Source organism: Phyllopteryx taeniolatus, chromosome 23 (assembly GCF_024500385.1).
Source record: "Phyllopteryx taeniolatus isolate TA_2022b chromosome 23, UOR_Ptae_1.2, whole genome shotgun sequence".
In the NCBI taxonomy this organism is placed as follows: Eukaryota; Metazoa; Chordata; class Actinopteri; order Syngnathiformes; family Syngnathidae; genus Phyllopteryx; species Phyllopteryx taeniolatus.
The window spans coordinates 4,624,956-4,647,135 of record NC_084524.1 but is presented as its reverse complement, the minus strand read 5'-3'; the positions used below and the strand labels follow the sequence as shown (position 1 = coordinate 4,647,135).

General features: G+C 45.0%; 1 protein-coding gene across 3 annotated transcripts in view; it reads right to left on the bottom strand.

Moving 5' to 3' along the window:
• The window catches only part of adamtsl3 (ADAMTS-like 3), a 48,560-nt gene that overhangs the window by 8,170 nt on the left and 18,210 nt on the right, over positions 1 to 22,180 (bottom strand). For 2 of the 3 annotated variants that reach the window (XR_009786833.1, XM_061764162.1), the window contains exons 3-14: positions 10,201 to 10,328; positions 5,743 to 5,788; positions 4,862 to 5,098; positions 4,626 to 4,752; positions 4,469 to 4,543; positions 3,704 to 3,861; positions 3,378 to 3,489; positions 2,962 to 3,100; positions 2,841 to 2,891; positions 2,548 to 2,752; positions 1,203 to 1,350; positions 1,036 to 1,120 (exon numbers count right to left, since the gene is read on the bottom strand). Coding sequence is in view for 2 of the 3 variants with exons in the window: in XM_061764162.1 (XP_061620146.1) it covers positions 1,036 to 1,120; positions 1,203 to 1,350; positions 2,548 to 2,752; positions 2,841 to 2,891; positions 2,962 to 3,100; positions 3,378 to 3,489; positions 3,704 to 3,861; positions 4,469 to 4,543; positions 4,626 to 4,752; positions 4,862 to 5,098; positions 5,743 to 5,788; positions 10,201 to 10,328 (1,511 nt within the window). In the remaining variant the exon portion in view is untranslated. Of the gene's footprint in view, positions 1 to 1,035; positions 1,121 to 1,202; positions 1,351 to 2,547; positions 2,753 to 2,840; positions 2,892 to 2,961; positions 3,101 to 3,377; positions 3,490 to 3,703; positions 3,862 to 4,468; positions 4,544 to 4,625; positions 4,753 to 4,861; positions 5,099 to 5,742; positions 5,789 to 10,200; positions 10,329 to 14,067; positions 14,344 to 22,180 lie in introns of those variants that run through there. The other variant, XM_061764163.1, reaches the window with a different exon arrangement.

Genomic DNA, 22,180 nt, shown 5'->3' with positions numbered 1-22,180 from the left:
CTTGTGTGGAGTTTGCATGTTCTCCCCGTGCCTGCGTGTGTTTTCTGCGGGCACCCCGGTTTCCTCACACATCCCAAAAACCTGCATGGTAGGTTAATTGAAGATTCTAAATTGCCCGTAGGTGTATGTGAGTGCGTTTGTTTATGTGTGCCCTGCGATTGGCTGGCGACCAGTTCGGGGTGTACCCCGCCTGCCGCCTGAAGATAGCTGGGATAGGCTCCAGCACTCCCGCGACCCTTGTGAGGATAAGCGGCTCAGAAAATGGATGGATGGTTGGCAGACACAGTATTAGTGTTGGCTTGTGAATGAGGCTGTATTACACGCACGTATTTGCAGGGGGAAAGAAGTCCTTTCTTGCAGCTTTCTCACTTCAGAGATTAGTCTTAAGTCGCAGATGTTTCGAACTGGCGAACATGCTCGCTATTGTAAGTCATGCAACGCGCTGGGCCGCACTCCAAATGTCTTCAGAGGACAGCCTTTATTAGTCAATTGATACGCGAGACAAAAACATCTGCAACATCTGCGGGGGTGTGCTGAGGCAACACGGGTAGCCTGTGACAAAGGAGGCGGACCTACTCCAAATGCTCTCCCCCCCTCACTTTCAACTTCCCCTTCCTTACCTTGCGTGACCCCCATACATCACATTTACGAGCGGGATCTGACAACGCAGGTGTTCAGCAGAGCAAAAGAAGCGCGAAACATCAAACTTGGGACAAGGCGAACAATGAACACAACACACATGCAAATCCATCTTGGGCTCTACCCAATATCGTTCAACTGTAAATTGAGTTTATCCACGCTGCTCTTTCAGCCCCTGTATGCCGATATATAACACACGACGTTTTCTTAACCCGGCGCCAAACAGCGCATGCGGTGTTTTGACAGGTGTGGACAACAGGTGCACACTGGAAACTGCCACTGGCTCTCGACGCCACTGCGACCGCAATACCATCGAGCTTTGGGAAACTATCAACACCGAGTTCCATTTTGCTTTTCGGTTTTTCTGTAATGCGGACTGTCAGTTCAGTAACTCACTTCGGCTCCTCGGTTACAACGATCTCCTCGTCCAGCTCTATGGCCTGCTTATGCCACGGCGGTTTGGCCTCCACTGGGAGCGTGTCTGAAGCACCAGAAAGAGGGAAGAAAAAGGCTATGTTCACGGGTATTTTAAAACTATTTTCCCTGGATGACTCCAAACCCACCAATGGCTTTGTAGCAGGGTACAGTCACCAGGCACTCCTCCTTGATGTGGGGCTTGGTTGTAGGGTTGCATCCCCCCGCATGGAGCCCCCTGTGATCAATGCACAGCACCACCCTGTAGCGCAGACCCTGACCGCATGTGACGGTGCACTGAAGGCGGGGTGGGGGAGCGGTGGGGGGTGGACATGACAGGACAATCAATACCTTTTGCCTTGGATATATTCAGAGATAAATCTGTGTTAGCTCGGCAGCTCCCATCCTTTTCTGACTGACTAAATGTCTTGGCCTTTGACTCGAGAGACAGCGGGAGACAGTCCAAAATCCCCCACTGCGCTCCAAACAGGGGTGAACTTTGTATGTCCACTGCCAAACCAAGCATTTAAACGTCAAGTTCCGGGAAGAATGTGCAAGGTAAACTGCATCCAAGGTTTTTGCCTCTCGGTCTGTTTGTGTGGCTGCCACAGCAGATTTAAGATGAATTCATGGAGCCCGATGCAACAAAGGGTGACATTTCAACCCGCTGGTTGGGAATCTGAGCTGGTGGTCAGTATTTACACGGCTCACAAAAAGTTTGGGATATTCATCTTTCAGGTGAAATTTCGGGATTGATCTAAAATGCATAATAAGCTTTACAGGTGAATTTCATCTGACCTTGTCTAATCTTTGGAATGCACAACTGTTCAATGGTTCAATACATTTCACAACTTGCAGTCACCGAATAAGGAGCTGAATGACAAAAATATATAATAGGTGTTTGACCTATGAATGAACAGAAACAGTTCCTAGTTTAGTTAGAATTGGTATTTAAACCATCTTCATTCATATTTTGACCTGTTGAGACCAAGACGATGGCTAACAACTGATCAACAGTACCTTGCCTCTGCGAGGCTTCAAACAGTAAGTGGACACTGACCTTAAAGTGTCACAGAGTGTTATCAGCTGGTTGCAACAGACTGGAAGAGGCACAGAAAGATATAGAAGAGGACGACGTCCTTAGACACTTTCATGGATTGAACACTCGAGATTTTTTCTGTTCAGCTCCTTGTTGTCAAACAGCCAGTTGTACAAAAAGTACTGAAACATTCAACAGTTGTTATGTGCATTCAAAGGTTTAGAGAAGGTCATTAAATGTACCTGTAAAGGTTATAGTGCATTTTAGGTTCATCTTGGGATTTCACTCCAAAGCAGATTATCCCTAACCTTGTGAGTAGTGTCATTAAAAATGAGAAATACCTGTATTCAAGCCTTGTATTCTCATTTGAGTGGGCAGGTGTACCTAATGAACTGTCTGGTGAGTTTGTTCTTACTGTACATGGTGCTAAACCAAAAAAAAAAAAAAAACCTTACAGGTGACCACTCCTGGGCTATCCAGGTGGGGCAGTCAAAGGTGCTGCAGGGCTGGAAGATGGCCGTCTTGGGGGCATAGAGGCACTTCCATTCGTCTGTCACGGTGACGGTCCCCTGCATGTCTTCCTCCACGCAGGACACCGAGCGACTCTGGATGCCCCCGCCGCAGGAAGTGGAGCAGGCGGTCCACGGGCTGCTCTCCCACCTGAGATGAAAAACCAGGCCAAAAGGATGAAATGCGGATGCATGTACTGTGTGTAGTCATTTATGTGAAAGAAGTGAGGAGGACATACCGAGGCAGGGGGTGGTAGAGGTCATATGGCATAATCTGCTTGTAGCCATCACTAAAAGACAAGAGATGACCTTTCAAATCTATTTCCGGCGTCTTCCCAAAAACTAATCAGGCGTTCTAACCTGGCCAGGCACAGCTCCATGTTGCACTCTCGGAGTTTGGGTTTGGGCTTGATGTTCTCGGGGTAATAATGGCAGTACTGGTCTACCACCACTCGGCCGCTTCGCAGGTCGAAGCACTCTGCCGATGTCAGCTGGTACCCTGAGACAAGGAAAACAGGCTTTTATAGACCTTTTCACAATGATGTCACACATACTTATGGGTGGCAAAAGACGGAGCTTTCTCCCATGGCACCACTTGTAAACAAACCCTTCCATGTTGAGAAAAAATTGGAAATGGCTTGAATGAGGATTGTAGCCTTCTTCTCTACCGTCACAGTTTGAATGTGTGACGTGTCAGTCGAAAAGATGTTACGTGACCCCCCCCCACGTACTATTTACAAACATTCTAAAAAGGAGGATCGCTATTTCTCCCTTACCACCGCCACATGTTACAGAGCAAGGGAAGAAGTCCGTTTCCCTCCAACGGTGTATGATGGGCTGGTAGAATATGTACTGGACGACGCTGTCTGGTCCACTTGCAAACTGGATCTACCAGAAAAATATTGAAGAGGTTAGGATCTATTTCCCATACCTGAATGGATAGACCTGCAATCAAGATGTCTATGATGCTTCTTCCAGGTTTTTGCATGCATTCCAATATGCAAATAGATTAATAAGTGTATTTTTTTCCACTTTATTGTCATGAACATGCATCAAGATAACTCCAGATTTTAAAGCACCTGAAGTGACAGGCAGCGCTTACTTGTATGGTGAAATCAGCCCCAAGTGGCCCGGGAATTCTCAGGACTTCCTTGTCGGACACTTTCTGGTAGTCCAAGGTAGTGTTTTCCAGTTGGTACTGCCCTGTTTTCTCCAAGATACGTTGGCCTTTCACCCCTTGCAGAGTCTTACTCTCCACATCTAAAGGAGGGAAAACCATACAATTGTCACAGTCTTCGATTCCGCTGACATTTTGTATCCTTGGCAACTCTTTGCGAGCTAACTGTGAGCACACTTTAAAGAAACTGACAGGAAATATGCTTGAAGGTTCGGAGACAAAGTCACTGCCTCTGACATGCCGCAGCTAAGCTCTTTCAGGGCTTGACCTCACTTCAACCCTGACCCAACAAGGCCATGTGGCTTTCCAACGAGGACATTAAGGGCAACGAAAACATTGGGGAGCACGGGATTGAGCGGTAACCAACAGCAGTCAACATCTGTCCACACATGGTTACAATTTGCATGCCAAGAGGAGAATGAAAAACGTCTTCATTCAGAAAAGGGGCTTAGGAAAGCCAACTTGAAATGAAAACATACAGTATGTTAAACATATGATGAAGAACTCAATTCAATTTGTCTGGTGATGACATTTGTTGATGGAAGCATCTGCTGGGTCCACATGCTCGATATTTGGCAATGGATGAACATGTGTTGAAGGGTATACAGTCAAGCAATGCATTTGACGCTATCCAGATAAAGTATTTGGCTGACTTGGATGGAAGAGCACCCTGGACCTACCAAGACTTACACAAGTGATCCGGGCCTTTCAAGATAAGACGCACATGTCGACTGTTGAACGGGATGACGACAATGGCGTCCTCCGCTTGAGGAGGAGGGGGAGAAAATGTTTAATAACGCATTTCATCCTGGGCAACGACACAATCAAATGTTGGCATTGGACATACTTTTTCCCGAGGCATGCTGGGATTTGTATTGCCCTCGCACCAGCCTGCACGAGGAGCCGTCGCCACTGCACACGCCGCAGTTGTCCTCTTTTGCCGCACTCCCCAACTCGTGATCGCAGCCCACAATCTGGAATGGATGCAAACCGTCCTGGTCTAATAATAGTTCACCAGTGATGGGACATTGTGATTTCCTCGGAATGTGATCATTTGAAAATGTAAACACGTCTCTCTCCCACCTGGCACAGCCCACTGATGCACATGTCTAAGGACTCAGTGTAGCAGCGTGTCCCATCGAGAACCTTGGGCGCCAACTCCACCAGCAGCCCCGAGCCCTTGGATTTGCACTTGAGGGCGCACGGGTTGTCTGGGTCATTATACACGGGCAGCCACTCGTGATACTGGCCCTGGTAGCGAACGTCTGCGTGGGCTGAACACTGTTGAGCCCGGAAGTCTCCGGCATCCAGAGGACAGTCCTGACGGTAACATGGTGTAAAAGCGCAATGACATGCTGCGTTTCATCAAGTATACATTACAGTGAACCCCCGCATTTTTGTGGTTCAGCCTTATTTAATTTGGGTGGGGGGGTCTGTGTGTTGTTGTTAGGTTTAGTTCATTGATCGTTTTTTCGTCCGAGTTACAGATGTTTTGTTGGCAGTCCTTGAATGTACCTTGTGCGCAATCAACTTAAAAGTGAAACGTTGTTTTTGCTTCTCTCCCGATGCAGCTAGTAAGAAAGTCTATGTAGTCTAAATTGTTGTTTAAATTTGCCTGTATTCCCTTGCATTTGTTTGTCAATGCCAAAAGGGGATTTTTGTAATTCACACCATTTGTGTTTGCCCATGTGTGATGTCGTGTCAGCTTGTGCTCACATGTTCTTCGGGCTAGTATGCAGGCTAACACTGTTAATGAGCCTCATGTGAAGGGGGTTTGTCTTGAATAATTTAACTACTCTCTCCATTTTAATTAAATAAAACATGTATCAATTACAAATCCCTTTGGAGTAGTGTCAATTCTTGGTGGATTTTTGCTATTCATGGCAGGGGTTCACTGTATTTGTATGTTCATTTCAAGAAATCCCCCAGTAGGAAGCTCTACTGTATGAAGATGCTGAACTTACCACATTACTGCATGTGCGATATTTGATATTCTGCCCTTCGCAGGTCCTGGAGGAGGAGGAAGGTGGGGGGGGAAAGAGAGCACTTGTGTGAACTGGCTTTGGGTGGCGGTGAATGATGAGGCGAACCACAATACACACCAGTCATGTGCACTCAAAGGCGGCGGTTAGCTCGAGATTTGCCCGAAACTTTTTGCATGTGGCGAGCCGCAAGAGCATGAGGTTCTGCAGCGAGCTCGCAAAGACATAATAGCGGCCGTATAATGTGACCATGCATCAAGCGCAACACTGTGCCACTATAGTCAAAGTAGATTTATCACACTTTCAAATCTGCTGACCTGAAACGAAATGAAGATGTTGATACAGGACAAAATCACCATTCATTCATGTTTTCATTGGTTAATGCCACGGTAAATCTCAACTTCAAACACATGGGGGTAGACAACAACAATGTGTCCCCGCCAGTCACCCATTAGTTGTTTACTATATGGTAAGGACTTTTGAGATCATTCTACTACTGATCAGCCAGGAAAGCATCCTAAATGTAGACACTCGAGTGAAGTCAGCCTTCCCAGCTGACTGACCACATTGGAACAGTTTGCGATTTCGGTCTGAGAAGCTCCAGTATCTCTGCTCCAATTCTCGAGCAAACCTAGAATTTTATTGTGCTTTGCTGATGCTGACTGATGGTAAACCATTGATGGCGACTGTGATGGGCCAATTATCTGCAACTCTGGTGGAAACCAATCCAAAGCGCATCTGTTGATTTTGGAAAACCTTCAGAAGAATTTGAAAGTGGAACCAGGATTAGACGCAACACGGCAGGGTTCTGGACCGACAGATGACAAAAGAGGCTTGAGGATTCTTCCAGAGGGAGGGGATACCGAGCGTGTGGAACGGCAAGAACGTCAGTGGAATCCAGTCTCATTCCTCCGCCACGCCGGAGCCATGGCTCGGAGTTGAGCGACGGCAAACAAATCAGTCCGGGATAAGCAACATACGTTTTCATTTCCTGACCAACCTAGAATTCAATACGGTGTCAGAGTTTTGAGGGTGAAATATGAGAAATGGGGGGGGGGGGTTCTACAAACTTGCAAAAATTATTTTGAAAGATGTGTTTGAAGGGGTTCTTTGAAAAGGGAGACAGGCCAAATAATGAGACAGAAGAAGTTTCATTTCTCCTACAACTCCCAAATAATACTTAGGGTTCGGGTTTATAGCAAGTTGACTAGCATGCGGAACCCGCTTTATGCAATATGTTGCAACAGGTTTCCAAATGAGGCAATGAATCACCGGGCATTAAAAGAGCAGTCTTTGGAGTTTTTTCAAAGAAAAAACAGATTACCCCAAAATGGGACCAGCCCCACTGATTACAACAACTACATTCGTCTTAATGGCGTAGGTCTAATATTGACTTTTGTGAGGAATTCCAAACGAGGCCCAGGAGTTGCCCAGCCAGCCTCGTGAGGAAAAAGTCGTGATGGCATTCCTTCTTCCTTGTTCTTTTAATGTTTGGTTGGTGATCTCTTCTCCAAATAAGAATCCTGATGCAGTAAATTTCTCTTTTGAGTATTTAATGCAATGAAATTGGAAATAGATGTTGACAAGGCTCTGGTTGAGTGGAAGACACAGCGCGCTGGAATCTCTTCCTTCTCCCATGGGATCCAGAATCCGAGGGAGTCCTCTTTTCATTCCCCTCGCCTATCAAAACGGTTCTTGCCTATTCTCAGCCTGAATGTTATCGATATGCCTTTAGTGCATGTGTGTGTGCATGTGTCTGTGTCTTCATAACATAGTGTGATCAATTTTAACAAACAAAAGCTCGTGTGTGTGTGTGTGTGTCCTAGTGTCCTGTAAGCAACAGCATAGAAATATACCTTTCAGTTTATCCATCCATCAATTTTTGGTACCGCTTATCCTTCACTAGGGTCGCGGGTGTGCTGGAGCCTATCCCAGCTAACTTCGGCGAGAGGCGGGGTACACCCAGAACTGGTTGGCAGCCAATCGTAGGGCACATATAATCTAACAACCATTCGCACTCACATTCACACCTACGGGCAATTGAGAGTCTTCAATTAACCTAGCATGCATGTTTTTGGGATGTGGGAGGAAACCGGAGTACTTGGAGAAAACCCACGCAGGCACGGGCAGAACATGCAAACTCCACACAGGCGGGGCTGGGATTTGAACCCTGGTCCCCAGAACTGTGAGGCAGATGTGCTCACCAGTCGTCCACCTTTCCCCCGCTTACAGTTTATATTTTATTATTTTATTTGTTTCCATACTGATCCGTCCAAATACTGTACGTCTATGAAATTGATCCATTGCGCAATGAAGGTTGTGGACGGCTGCAATACAATTGTATTTTTAAATTACTAAATACAAAACATAACAAAAACATGGTGGGGTTTTTGGGGCGGCTGGAACGGGTTAATGGCATTTTAGTTATTTTCAATGGGGAAAATTGATTTGATTTACAAATTAAATGAAGAATACATTGAATTTGCAAGTCTGTACTGTTTAACAAAATTCTACCTTCTCGTTGTATTTGATGCATTTGGTGCTCATACTGTCAGAAGTGCTATATAGCAAAGGGAGGTGTTTTGCTTTGGAGCCAAACAGAGGGTGGACTCCTTTCCTAAGGCAGGAGACATCATGCCAAGGCCATGTTAATTAAGCATGCCTTCAAATCCACACACACCGGTCTGTAAAACAGCGCCAGGGCCATGAAAAGTTCGTGGATAGAAATTAGGTAGCTAATGCACGGGTAATGTTTGTAGCCCTTTATTTAGAATAACCAGGAAGCAAGCGGACCGGTTTCTGAATGGCGGCCAACCTAATAAATAATGGCGCAGCGCTTGAGTCTTGCCACAACACCCGATCCATTCGTCCGCGGTACGTAACCCAGATGTGAGTGAAGTGTGTTGCAGGAGCGGGACTAATCAAGGCGACATGATTCATTTGTGTAAAAAACGTGTACGCGCACGCAATTAAGGGTCAGATTGTTGGTAATGGCCCGGAGGTGTTGCAGGCATGTTTTCAGCATATCGTTCCAAAAACGCACACACACACACACATAGTGGGGCCTTGTGCTTTTTAATGATGTTGTTTGATCTTCCAGCGACGGGAGGTGGGGCGCTTCATTCCCACACCAACAGCGAGGTGATGTGAGATGAGGGAGGACAGACAGCTCAAATTCATACACTTACCTCTGCTGCCAAAGTTGTAAACGCACCCGTCGGCATTTTTAATACATACAAAATGCGTGCGTCTACACTGTTGCTGCCTACTCGCTCGCCACGTCGGCGGCTTTTACAGGCAATAGCGTTTTGAGTTCTGTCCAAACAGAAGTTGTTGGCAAACAAAGGGAAAGGCTATCACCTGCAGGAGTGCAGTATTTTCCTGGACCATAAAAATGGATGCACCCCTGCATACTCGCAGTTCGGCACATGCAGATTCACCGATTGAGAGGATTTTTTTTCTTTTTTCCCCCAATGCAGTTATAATGGGTGTCAATGATCAGCCCGGTCCACTGGAACTGCAAAATTGAAGGTTGGCTCTTCACCAGAAATGTTCCACACCTTTCCAATCCAAATGGACAAGGCACCTGGCGAATTATTGACGCACGGCATCTGGCAGACACAATCGTACCACCGTTTGGCACAAAAGGGTCCCGGAACGGAGTATCGGGTGTGGTAGTAAGTTGCAGTGGAGCGAACTGAAACTGGTCTGGCCGACCGCTTTGTTCCATTTGCTAGTCAAGTAAGCGGTCCAGCTGGATACATTTGGTGGTTTGGGTGGGTGATACATTATGGGAACTGTAAAGTCGCGCAATGCAATGAAGTCACACTGTGGTAACTGCCCAGTCTATAAATGTGACAACATTACGAGAAAACATGTCCTTCTACCTTCAATTCTTGTCCTTTTTCCTCTATTGTCCCTCTGATCCTTTGATGAACATTTTACTTTGGTATAGCTGTTCATTTTTAATCCCCATTGTCAGGAATAAACTAAGGCCCGCTCCTTTGTACATCTGGACAGTTTCAGTCGGTGTATGACCGACGACATAACAGTATTTCGAGAACTCCAATTGCACACGACAGGAGGTTTACTCACACAATTTTAGGGCTATTGTCTGGATTTATTTGGCGGAGCGAATGGGAGCAGCAGAGGGAGGCCGACCAGATTCAATTTTAAAGGCAAAATATGTCCATTTAATAGAAAGCAGCCCAACCTCAGACAGGAGGTTTCTCTTTGAAAAGTCTGAATTACTCTGGATAGCGTTTGAACACGCTTACAAATTACCCATAAGATGTTTCCATTTATCGAAAGGTCAATGAGGTATTTAATTTTCTAAATACGGCTCGGGGGATCCAAGCATCTCCCGGTTCAGGCGAGCGCTAAACGTTTTCCATTTGTGCCAACTAAATATAGCAGGGTGCATTCGTGTGGAAGACTTACTTGGAAGTGAGGCATCGTCTCAGGGAATACGACGCTCCTCCTCCGCACGTACGGGAACATTCGCTCCACGAGCCCCAGGCGTCCCACAGAGTGTCTCTGTCCTCTTCCGAGCGGGCCGTCCGGGAGCTCTGCACATCAAGAGAGTTCAAATGGACCAAGGGTCACGATTCTGGTTGTACCTGGTAATGAACGGCAACGCTTGCTCCACTTTGGGCCTGACGTGTGCTTGTCCTCTCAATGGCATCGTGCTGCATTTGGCTCGGAATATGACCGCAGCATCCAAAGTCAACATTATGAGAAGACGAATTCCATCGATTAATTGAATAATCGGAGACAAAATGATTTTGCGTTGAAGCTTTTTTCTGATTATTGTTTATTAACCAATTATTGTTGTTGAGTTGATATTGTGTAATGATTAAACAAAACCAAATAACAACTTAGCAATGTGACACGAACGGGAGTGACGTTGTACGCTACTTCTTGGGTGCTGATGAATGTGAAGGAAGGGCTACTAGTTTGATATACTACGGCTGTAAATAAACATTTTCCCATTCAATTAAACTGACTTATTTGTTCTATAAAATAATTAGGATTCAATAACTGGTTTGGTCCGTAAAATGACAGAAATGGGCTAAAATGTTGGTTATTGTTTTCAAAAGTAAAAGCAGATGTTTGCAAATGTCTTATTTTGATCAAACACAAAGACAATCAGTCTGCTTTCATGGAGGACCACAGAAATCAGAGAATATTTTCACTGGAGAGGCTGAAATCAGAGGATTTGCAAAGTTTTACGTGAAACAATGGCTCTGAACAAAATGATCGTATCAAAAAATAGTTAGAATTTGATAATCTATGAGTTGTCGATTAACCGATTAATTGTTGCGCCGCTACCACACTCTCATGCCCCTCTCTCTCTCTTCTGCTCTTGCACAGGGAGAATGGGCTTAATTTTCAAGTGATTTAACGGCACCGATTCATCAAGCTATAAAAACAAGCTGTTTATTCTGCAAAGGCTGGCATGGTCATGTGATACGCATCACCTCCGTCTGACTGCGTGCGCATTAGGTTTCTCTTTTTTTTGGCTTGACAATGCCATTGACGGAGCCAATTGAATGACGCCAAGGGGTGAGAAGAAATGGTGGCTAAGCTGGCATGCTTCAAAAAGCTGCCACTCCCAATAAAAGACAGACGAGAGACCCTCCGTTGCCTCTTTTTCATAAAAAAATAATACTCTGGGAAATGGAACTAACGCTGGGACAAATCATGCACCTCCCAAGGTAGACGGAATGTGGCCGAAAAGACGGGTGCAAACACATTCAATAAAATAATCTGCCATTCACTAGAGGATTTAAGGCTGTGAAAAGAAAATTGATGCCAAGTAGGGGGAAAAAAACCAATATCATTTCTCGCAATAACCTAAACACAAAGGGTGTCTTTCTGGACCATCAAAGCATATTTGCAGAAATACTCTCCACGGGATCTTTACACCACAGATCCATGCAAGCATTCAAATTCTGTAGCGAGGGGGCAATCAAATTTATCGCCCCACACCCTCAAAAACACCCCTGAAGTCGAACAAAAACACAGACCTCAAGACTTCAGTTCAGTGAGCACTCTCCCTTTTTTCTTGTTACCACTGTCAGCAAAAAAGGAAAAATATGATGATCACAGAACGGGAATCGGAAGCTATCAGGACGTACACTCATCTCTGTCCGAGCCAATTGACTTCTTGTAAAACACTTCATGTTAAAATGTAATGCTGTAGTTTTTTTCAAATTTCGGCTTGTATATTCAGCATAAATATACAGTGTGTACGGAAGGTTTTCAAACCCCCTTAAATTTTCCACTCTTTGTTATATTGCAGCCATTTGTTAAAATCATTTAAGTAAATTGTTTTCCTCGTTAATGTACAGACAGCACCCCATATTGCCAGAAAAAAAGAAAAACTGAAATATCACACAGTCATAAGTATTCAGACTGTTTGCTGAGTATTTAGTAGAAGCACCCTTTTGAGCTAATACAGCCACGAGTCTTTTTGAGAATGAAGGGCTGCAGTGATGGTTGACTTTCTAGAACTTTCTCCCATCTCCCGACTGCATCTCTGGAGCTCAGACACAGTGATCTTTGGGTTCTTCTTTACCTCTCTCACCAAGGCTCTACTCCCCCGATTCCTCAGTTTGGCCAGACGCCAGCTCTAGGAAGGGTTCTGATCGTCCCAAACGTCTTCCATTTCAGGATTATGGAGGCCACTGTGCTCTTAGGAACCTTAAGCGCAGCAGAATTTTTTTTTTGTAACCTTGGCCAGATCTGTGCCTTGCCACAATTCTGTCTGAGCTCTTCAGACAGTTCCTTTGACCTCATGATTCTCATTTGCTCTGACATGCACTGTGAGCTGTAAGGTCTTATATAGACAGGGGTGTGGCTTTCCTCATCAAGTCCAATCAGTATAATCAAACACAGCTGGACTCCAATGAAGGCGTCGAACCATCTCAAGTATGATCAGAAGAAATGGACAGCACCCGAGTTAAATATAGCAAAGCAAATATATGTCACAGCAAAGGGTCTGAAAAAGAGGGAAAAATTTAAGCAGCTCTGAAAACTTTCCGTACCCACTATATATATATATATATATATATGTTTCCTTTTTTTTTTTTTTTTTTTTTTTTTACAGATTCATTCAACTTGCAGTATTTCCAATGGGGGAAAAGTTATTGAAATTCAAAAGTGATCCTACGTCCACCTTAGAGGTTCTATTGTATTTAGACCAATTTTCTTTTGAAGAAAACTTTCACAGGAAAGCAGATGTGCAAAAATGATTTTGTTTTCATTGGGACACAGTTGCAAAAACACCCTGCCGAGCAGCACGGGGCACCCAGGGTTCAGCTTATTAAAAGTGTGGATGAACTTTTGTAAAAGGCTGTCAGTGCACAGGGGATGGCAGCCGCGAACACGCTACCAACAGAGACCCGAGCCAAAGCGATGGCGTTACTTTTGACTTTGTGTACGGGCTAACTCTTCCAATATTTGGATCTCCAGTAAATAAGCGGACTTTGTTGGGCAGGCTCTTAATTCTCCTCCTTTTGAAAGGCAATCAGGGAATTTTGCAGTCAACTGGTGAGCCAAGAGAGCTGGAGGCCGAACGAGGCTGGTGGAGGTAGGAGAGGACAAGAGCCATGAAGCAGAGGAGGAGGAGGAGGACAAAGCCGTTTTGGCTCCTGGCTTCGCTATTGTTCTCATTGAAAGCGGGATAATACAAGCTCCTGCAGGGATTTGGACCTAATAATCAAACGGCTCGCGTGTCTGTTTGGCGGCCGTCTAATCCTTCTCATCCGTCCTGCTCGCCGTCGAAGCACATTCAGACGGACTCGGCTCGCTTGCATTGTCCCGATGAGAAAAACAGAAAGGTGGCCTCTCATCCATGTACTCAATCAAGCAGAAAGGAGGAAATGAGCAAGAACGCTGATGCTCACTGATGGACAGATTCAATGCAAGTCACCTGTCAGCACGCAAGGACATTTTCCTGGACAGGGAAAGAGAAACCCGACTCGTACACCTTCTATTGAACACACACACTGCGTGGCCTTGTCAGGTTGGCAAGACATTTGATATTTGCACATCTGCTCAATCTCTTGTCTTGCGCATCATGAGGGGGAGGGGAGCTATGTGACCTCAAGGGAAAGAAGGGCCACTTTTCAGCTGCTGCAGTAAAGCTGAAAGGACCTCTCGGCGTGACCAAGCGCTGCGCTGGAGTCACATGCCACACAGTAAACAACATCATGTGACATTTAAGGGAACTAATGCAGACGTGGTAAAGAAAAAAAAAAAACAGAAAACAAGAAGAAGAAGAAGAAACAGATATTACAGTACCATGATAAGAATAGCCGTCACCAGCAGTAGTTTGCAAGCTGTTGAACCCTCCATGACTTCATGAAGTCTGCAGAAGAGGTTTGTGCTCCTCTTTGGGTCAATCTATGCGCCCGGTCCGCCTGTAGCCTTCTCTGTGCGCCTGTGCTCCTCAGTACTAAGTTGGATTCATGAAAGGGAGGGAGGAGTGTATATTTGTCTGTGCAATGTGAGGAGGGGGAGTCCTCAAGTCTGGCACAGGGGCCAATCAATAAATGGGCTTCAGTCAAGCGTGCTAACTCAAACAAGGAGTTGGAGGGCAGCTGCAACTTCACACCTTTGCGTGTATTATGATGTCCAACTGACTGATTCCATTCTTCTGAATGCTCAAATGTCTGCCTCCTCTTTGCTTGTGCCTCGCTTCCCCTTTTTTGCTTCCCTCTGGACAGGCCCACCAAGTTTGTATCCGGAATGTCCAAAAAATACAACGGAAAAAAAGCAGAGGCATATTTGATGCCTGTGACTGCCAATGAGTGTCATGTATATCACGTGACAGTTTGCTCACAAAAGCCGTCAGGAGTGATTCTTACGAGCAACTTGAATGGAGCCTTTCATAACATCTGGCACTTTTGGCCCAGTGGACGAAGAGGTGGGGAACAGGCCAGGTGGACGGACAATTCTGGAGGAAAAAACGAGCCATTAGATGGACAGCTCTTGGCGCAGAGGGACTGGATCATAAACTGAGCGGCTTTCCAGTTTCTGCCATGGCATGAAGCAACAACAACAAAAAAGAAATAATGGATGATAGAAATCTAGTGCCGGCCTGTGATCCAATTAAATTTGGTTCTCTTCGCACTCCAAGCCTTCCAATCAAGATGTGTTGCACTTGGGCAAATGGCTTTAATTAAAACACAGCAACTCCCCCACGAATGGACATCCACTTGACCCTTTTTCACAAGCCTTGCACCCCCCTTTATCCATCGCCCTGATGTTTGCTTTCAGAAGAAATCCTTCTCATATTTGCGAGTGTGAAAGTACAGAAAATAAACCGCGGCATTTGGCTTGACAACTACCGCTGCCGGAGAAGGAAATGAATGTGTTTGATTGACAACCCATTGGAAGCAATCCTCGACCACAACATTGCTGGAGGTGTCTTACTCCTGAAGATGAGAAATTTGTATCATTATCTCACGCGAGACTTGGATAATAGCTTGCATAGGAAGAAATCAATGTATAGAATACTGCGACAACATTGGACCAACAAGTAAAAGGTTGAAAATTATTTGAATCCTACACTGGCGTATTGACAAGGAGGCTGTTGTTGCCATGACGACTCCAGATCACCTGCTTCAGTGGTTGACCAGGACACCCTGAATATTGCGAGCACCAACCTGATGCAGGGAGTGTATTAATGTAGTTCTCTATGCTCCCGGCTTGATTTACACGAAAGTTATTGTTAAAACCGGCTACTGCCTTCAAATGTTTTACCAGGATAGATTTATTTTGTTTTTTAATGACCTGCAGCTGAATAGCGACCACATTTCCCAACGCTTGCCCAAACCCGATGATCGGAATAGAGATGTAATTCCCCCAGCGCCATTCCAAGTTAAGACAGATGGAAGGAGAGTAGCAAAACTGCAATTTTATATACTTTTTTGAAGTACTTCTCATAAAATAGTTTTTTTGGACTTGTTTGAACCCACCCAGTTTCTAGCTACCATGCTTATATTTGATGATTAGCGCAAGGCCAGCTGAGGCGACTGGATTGTTCGTTGCAACGTTTTGGGTTATTGAAGTCCGGAAAAGTTTTCAAATGTAGGACATAGGTAGAAAGTGTTCAGGGGGTAAAAGCTTGCAGTGGGCCACCTAAGAGAGAGCATGTTCTTGGTTTATGCACAGGACAACAGTCCAAGATTCCCACTCCAGCCGCCACAGCCACCGCACCACCTCCTTGACCCAAAGTAGGAGCATAAAACAGCAGTGAGAACTTACCTGTGTCGGTTAAACTGGCCCTCCTACCGCGGACTGGAAGAAAATAGGAAGAGCGTGAGACCTACAGTTCCAATTTGGCTACTGCAGTTTATATACAGTATATGGATGCTAAATCTCAATCAAATGGAGCTGACCCTTGTGGTTAAAAACAGAGATGGTACCATACGTCAAACCTAAGGACTAAACTCTTTCTTGTTTGACTAACACATTTGTTGTGGTTCCCTGATGCACTTTAAAGTACAAGCATAAAAAGTATCAAATGATGAACACACTGTTGGGAATTTATTGGGACTTGGCTTGCTGGGCACTGGGTCTCTACCTATAGTGCATATGAGGTGTACAACCCTATAAGGTTAAATACTGGACTCCAAAGTAACCCTTGGTGCCATTTGCATGGACAAGAAGGTGCAGGTATGTTCCCAAATTGTGTGTCAATGGTAAAAGGGCGCAGACAAAATGACTGCATCGAGAGAACTAAACCATCAACACGAAACAGATCCACAACCATCCAAAAGCGAGCATCGAGTCACCTGGTTTTCCTCGGCAGCTCAATATACCTGATGAGCGTGCAGGACATTCACACTACAAGTGAGTCAAAGCTGTTATTACCACCAAAGGACACTTCTGATCTGCTGTAAAGGCTCTTTAGCGCCACGGTTTTGGTTTTCAACCTGAAAATTGAGTCACATCGGTAACATGTGTTTTTCATTGTTGGGAATGTATTGTATGTTGTCTTTGGCTCTAGAACATCCACAGAAAGCGATAATAATGTGATAAAGGTGGTCAAAGTTCGGCTTTAACCCTTTGGAGCATCCTCCGCTATCTGACATTTTCCCCTCGGTTAGATAATGATGCAATAACAAGGAGCACAAGAAGGCGCTGCAGTTCCTTGTCATGACCTATACCTGACCTGTAAATATGGCAACGATTAAACGAGAAAAAAACATCTAAGGAAACCTCAAGTGCAAAATTTCCTGAGAGAAACCCATAAATTCACCGAGATTCTTTTGATATACGTGCAATTAAGTTTTCAACGAGGCAATGTATCAAACAATTACTCCACCTCTCACATGAAGGCTCGTCTGTGGCTTCCAGCAAAGTTCAAATATCAACAAAGTACATCAAAATGGGAGAGAAATGCCTCGACCTCAGTTGCTCCTGGTGTAAAACTGGAATGAATTTGAATAAACGTTAATACGACAACCAGTCAATAAGCTCGAAATGGTACACACCCACATGGAAATGCATGAATAAAGGGCACCCAGATCCTATCCCACTCCCACATAAGACCCCTCAAACTGGTGTTCCTCAGCCTCACAGCTGTCTAAATATGCTGACATGATCTAATGGATGCTCGGCCAGTAAACACCAAGAGGAGGCAAGGAAAGGAAAAGAAGGAAAGTCTTATTTTTAAGTTAGGCCTCCAACGCCTCATTTGTGCTTCAGCCTTCAGCTCAACAGAGGCACCTCGTGGGAGGGATTAGAAGCTACAAGAAACCTACAAAATAAGACCAACCACCAGACCATTATCAAGTCGCACCATGCAATTGAGTCGAACGCAGGGCCAGCCCTTAAATAAACCTCACACCATGTACGAACCATCTCCACGTCACTCCATTCTGTGGGGCTGCCCTTCATCCTGTCATTATCCCAAGTGAGGTCACTGAGAATTTGCTGCGGAATGCTGTTGGTTTGCTTGTGGTCCAACCTGGAAGACCCCAGGCGCCACAAATAATTGCCTTTAAAACACTTTACAGTCCAAACAAACCCTTCCTTATCACAATCATTGCAAAGAATGTGAAAACGATAGCTTGACTGATTTTGGCGCAATCAAGCCGATCTATTGATTGATAGCTGAGAATCCCATCAGATAGCTTTCTTTTTCACATCATAAATCACAGACACATGCGCCATCACAACCGAATGCTAAGGTTTCACGGGGGAAACCCTCATAGTGCGCAATCACGCATACATTTGGAGGCTCCGCTGGAGCGCCTCATATTGTGACTTGGAAAGTTGGGGAAAACACATGTTGCAACAGGATGCATATTCCCTCAAGTACAAATCATTTTCTACCCCTTGACGTCTTCAGTCAACACACTCATACACCTCGCGAGTCCATCCATTTTTAGACGAGACCCCTTACTTTAGTTCCCCCACAATCAGGTTCTATGAACTCAAGTGCATTTGGGAAGATAGTTTGGACGCCAGTCTTCCTCTTCCCAACTTTTCCCAATTCGAGGTTTTGTATGAGCCTTCTCCAAATGTTCCTTTTAAGGGCGTTCCTTTCATCCACTTCATTCGCTTTCAGATCTGATTCAAGGCAGTCTTTTTCTTCTCGTCTAGTTCTTGGTCTTCCTCATTTGCCAGTCTTCCTACATACTGTCAGTTCTGCTCATCAGATGTCCAAACTACCTCAGTCTTGCTTCTTGTCCTTTCTTTAACTTGGGTTACCCTCATTGACCCCCTAATGTATTGATTTCTTATTCTGTCTCTTCTAGTCACTGCGGACATCCGCTTTTTTATGGACTGAAACTTTGTCACATATCACCACCGATATACCTTCCTCCTTTTGTTCTATCCACAGTAGTCGGGTCTACAGGACTGGCTCATTTTAACCAAACTAAAGCTAAAGCAGGGGTTAAATTATTCTTCATTCAAGTCAAAGGCTTATCTCGGTGGTCCATAAATATTGGGTCAAAGTGTGCCTTGTTTCAAGTGTCGTTCCCTTTTCAGCTTGGCAAGCGTTTTGGGGTTATCGTTCCAATGTTGCGGTTTGTGAACATTTTCTCGGCAGTCTCCAGCATTTTGAAAAGTGTGTGCGTGTGAACCCGCAGGTGTGTGTTTGTGGCCCAGCAGGAGTGCTGCACGATTGTCTTTTTGCATGCATTCGCTCACAGCGGTTGGACGTGATGGACTCTTGAAATACACCTCAGGGACGCCAGCATACTCTCGCCGTGAAGACCAGAACCTTCACTCAATATTTTAGCCGCACGCAACCGCGTGCAAGGATGAGTTAACGGCTGAACGGCCCGGGAAAAACTCCCTCGAGAATGCATTTCCTTCACAAGTCCAGGTCACATCACCACTTGCGGCCAGGCGCAGTTCATAGGGCTGATTTAGAATTGTTGCATACAAAGAAGATGTAGTATTTACAACTGGCATTTTTTTCAAAGCGAGTGGAACGTTACATATCTTTCTGGACTCGAAAAACACTTAGCTCTCAACTACATCCCGGTACATGCCCAGCCACTGGAGCCATTAGAGCCCACTTTAAAGAGATGGATACGTTTAGGGTTGCATGTTGCCCAGTGATTCACCTAAAGTCCGCTCCACATGGGTGGCGAGGGATCTTTCAGCGGCAGGAAATTACAGCCAGGATAACACTGTTGCGTACACTGGAGATTACAGCAAGCTGTCTGAGCCTAAGTGCCTACAATGAGCGACTCATGCAGAAGCTCACACTGCACTGTTTCTGTGATTCTTAATGTTTATTAAAGTGACACCCTGTGATAGATAGTAAAGAGGGAACTTTTTTTTTTTTTTTTTTTTAAAGCACTTAAGTCCAAAAGCAGACAAGGTGTTTGGGGAATTCCCTTAAAAGACAACATGACAGAAAATTTTACTTTTTTTCCCTCCCAGAGTGGAGCACCACTGTCCCGTATACAACTCAAACCCCATTGGTCATTATAGTATGCATATAATGCTTTATGTTGTTTGTTTTTCGTACTGCTAGTGTCAAGTCTTTTCTTATTTTTCTCTCTGCCCCCTCCTTTTTTCTTTTCTTTCACTCCCCTTTAAAATCTCGTTCTGTCCAACTGTAATTTTCAATAAATATCCCTCATAACAACGGTGGCAATAAACAAACAATTCCACTGTTGCACATTAAAACTGTTCTGGCATAAAAGGGATACAGATTGTCCATTCTGCTTGACCTAGCAGCTGAACAGGACAGAAAAAAAAATAATAATAATAAGACAACATGGTTACCATCCCAACACACTGAATGAAGAGAGGCTTAAAGTAACAATCACCTCCTTTTGGAGTCCATTGGAGTGTGCAGTGCCAAGGCACAGCCAAGGACATCCAAGAATCCTTGGATGAGCCTTTTTATTTCCCCACTTGTACAAGCATATCTGTTTATGGAAATGCACACGGAACATTGTGGAGTATAAACATCGGAACCTAGTGCAACCTGCTATGTAAACAATTACATAAAAATCACTTGACCTGGGAAGCGTGTGCGAGACTTAACGTGGTGAAGAAGCGCAGCTATTTTGTGGGTGAAGGAGAGCGAGGAGGATATGATGATGATGACATGATGAAACCCATTTCACCTGTTTCACCAAGGAGTATAGTACAGTTCAGCGTGACAAACGCCAAACTGGCTTGGGTTTTCAACTTTTCACCACAAAATGAACAAAGTGAATTCAAAATAAAAGGATATAATGTAGCAGTGATATACGTGCGTATCGATGTGTAAAACTGCATGCAACAGTAGCTGGCCTACTCGTGGCTGTGTTTGTTATGTGGTGTGAGGACTTGTACCTCAGCAACATAACTCCAGTACCCTACAGTGCAATAGTGCGAGACCACATCAATCTGGGGGTGGTCGTCTGGATTGCCATGTCTACTGAGAGCGTATGTTGACGGAACACACGGGGATGGCAGAACGCTCCAAAGAGCCAACGTCACGTGGTTTGACACCACATTCAATGCTCGGGAGCTTCTGTCCAAACAGCATCTTGTAAATATACACGGGTTAGTCAAAGCAAACATGTCAGAAAGGCAAATATTCCCTCATTCCCTGTAGAGCCATTCCGTGCTTTTAATGGCATCATTTCTTTCTTTGCAAATAATTGCTGTCCTTTGCTGCAAATATTTCAACATTCACGTTTGATTTATTCTCGCCAGAAGTCAGCTGAGATAAGCTCCAGCTCACCCGTGACCCTAACTGAGGATAAGCAGTATGGAAAATGGATGCATGGAAGAAGTTGGATTTATTGTTAGATCCATGACTGTCTGTATGTGCTGTTGTATGTATAACAAGACAAGATGCTAACCCAGCGGATACGGCACAGAACAGGGGAAAGAAAGCTGAACCTAAACATCCTGAGCGCTTGCCAAAACTAACACCACACTTGCCTAATGAAGATAAACGAAGTGCTTAATTGTGCAGGGCCACTGCCCTTTCCCCACCTTCAGGTAGAGGCTAAACACAGCTGCTGAGGCTGAGCCACTGAGTGCGCTCGCTGCTCGCCCTTTGCCCCACGACGACACCTTGCATTAGACCATAAATATACAAAATAAATAAAAAACCTCCTATAGTCGTTTCTCGACCTCAGGTGCAATTTGTAAAACCTGCAGCAAGGTGACAGCACGAGGACACAACCACCTTTGCCTATACGTGCAAAGGCATGCTGAGTGGAAGTGACTGCTGACTAATGACTGTCATTACAACCACTTAACCGCCACAAGCTATCTTATCCTGGCTGGGTTTTTGGTGCGGAAAACTCCACAGTGGACCCAGAACGGCAATCAGTGCGTCCTGACCACAAAGAATCCTTGCATCGGTTTGAGAGTTGTTTCTGGATTGCTCTGGATGCGTTAGCTGTTATTTTTGTCAGGTGAGCACCTGTCAGTATTCGACAAACCTGTGAGTTGCTGCACATACTGTATATGACGGAGGCTGGAGCTTCCATACAACTAGGTCAGCACTGGTGGGAATCCGAGCCTCATGTGTCAAACAAATACAGCTCCAAACAAGCCCACCCTAAATGAGAGATCGCCTTTCAGAGACCGCTTCAAAGTCGCCTAGTGACAGGATGAACGTATTTGCCGTCTGGACGGTAGCCGGTTGAGGAGAAATCCACACGGTTTGTCCTGTCACCACCTCACTCCTCTTTTGTTCAATCAGCAGCAGTTTTCCTCTCCCGCGTCTCATATCTCACTCCGCGTGGATGCTTACAAACTGCGCTTTGAAAGAGTTCAATTAAACTGACATTGATGTTACAGATTTGGAGCTTGAAGAACAGGAGCAAATTGTCTGGGAAAACTTCCCCTCAGTGGAAAAAAAAAAATGGAATTATCCTATAATCCTCACTCTTACTCATTCAAGTCAGCCAAAATTTCAGTCATCAGATCC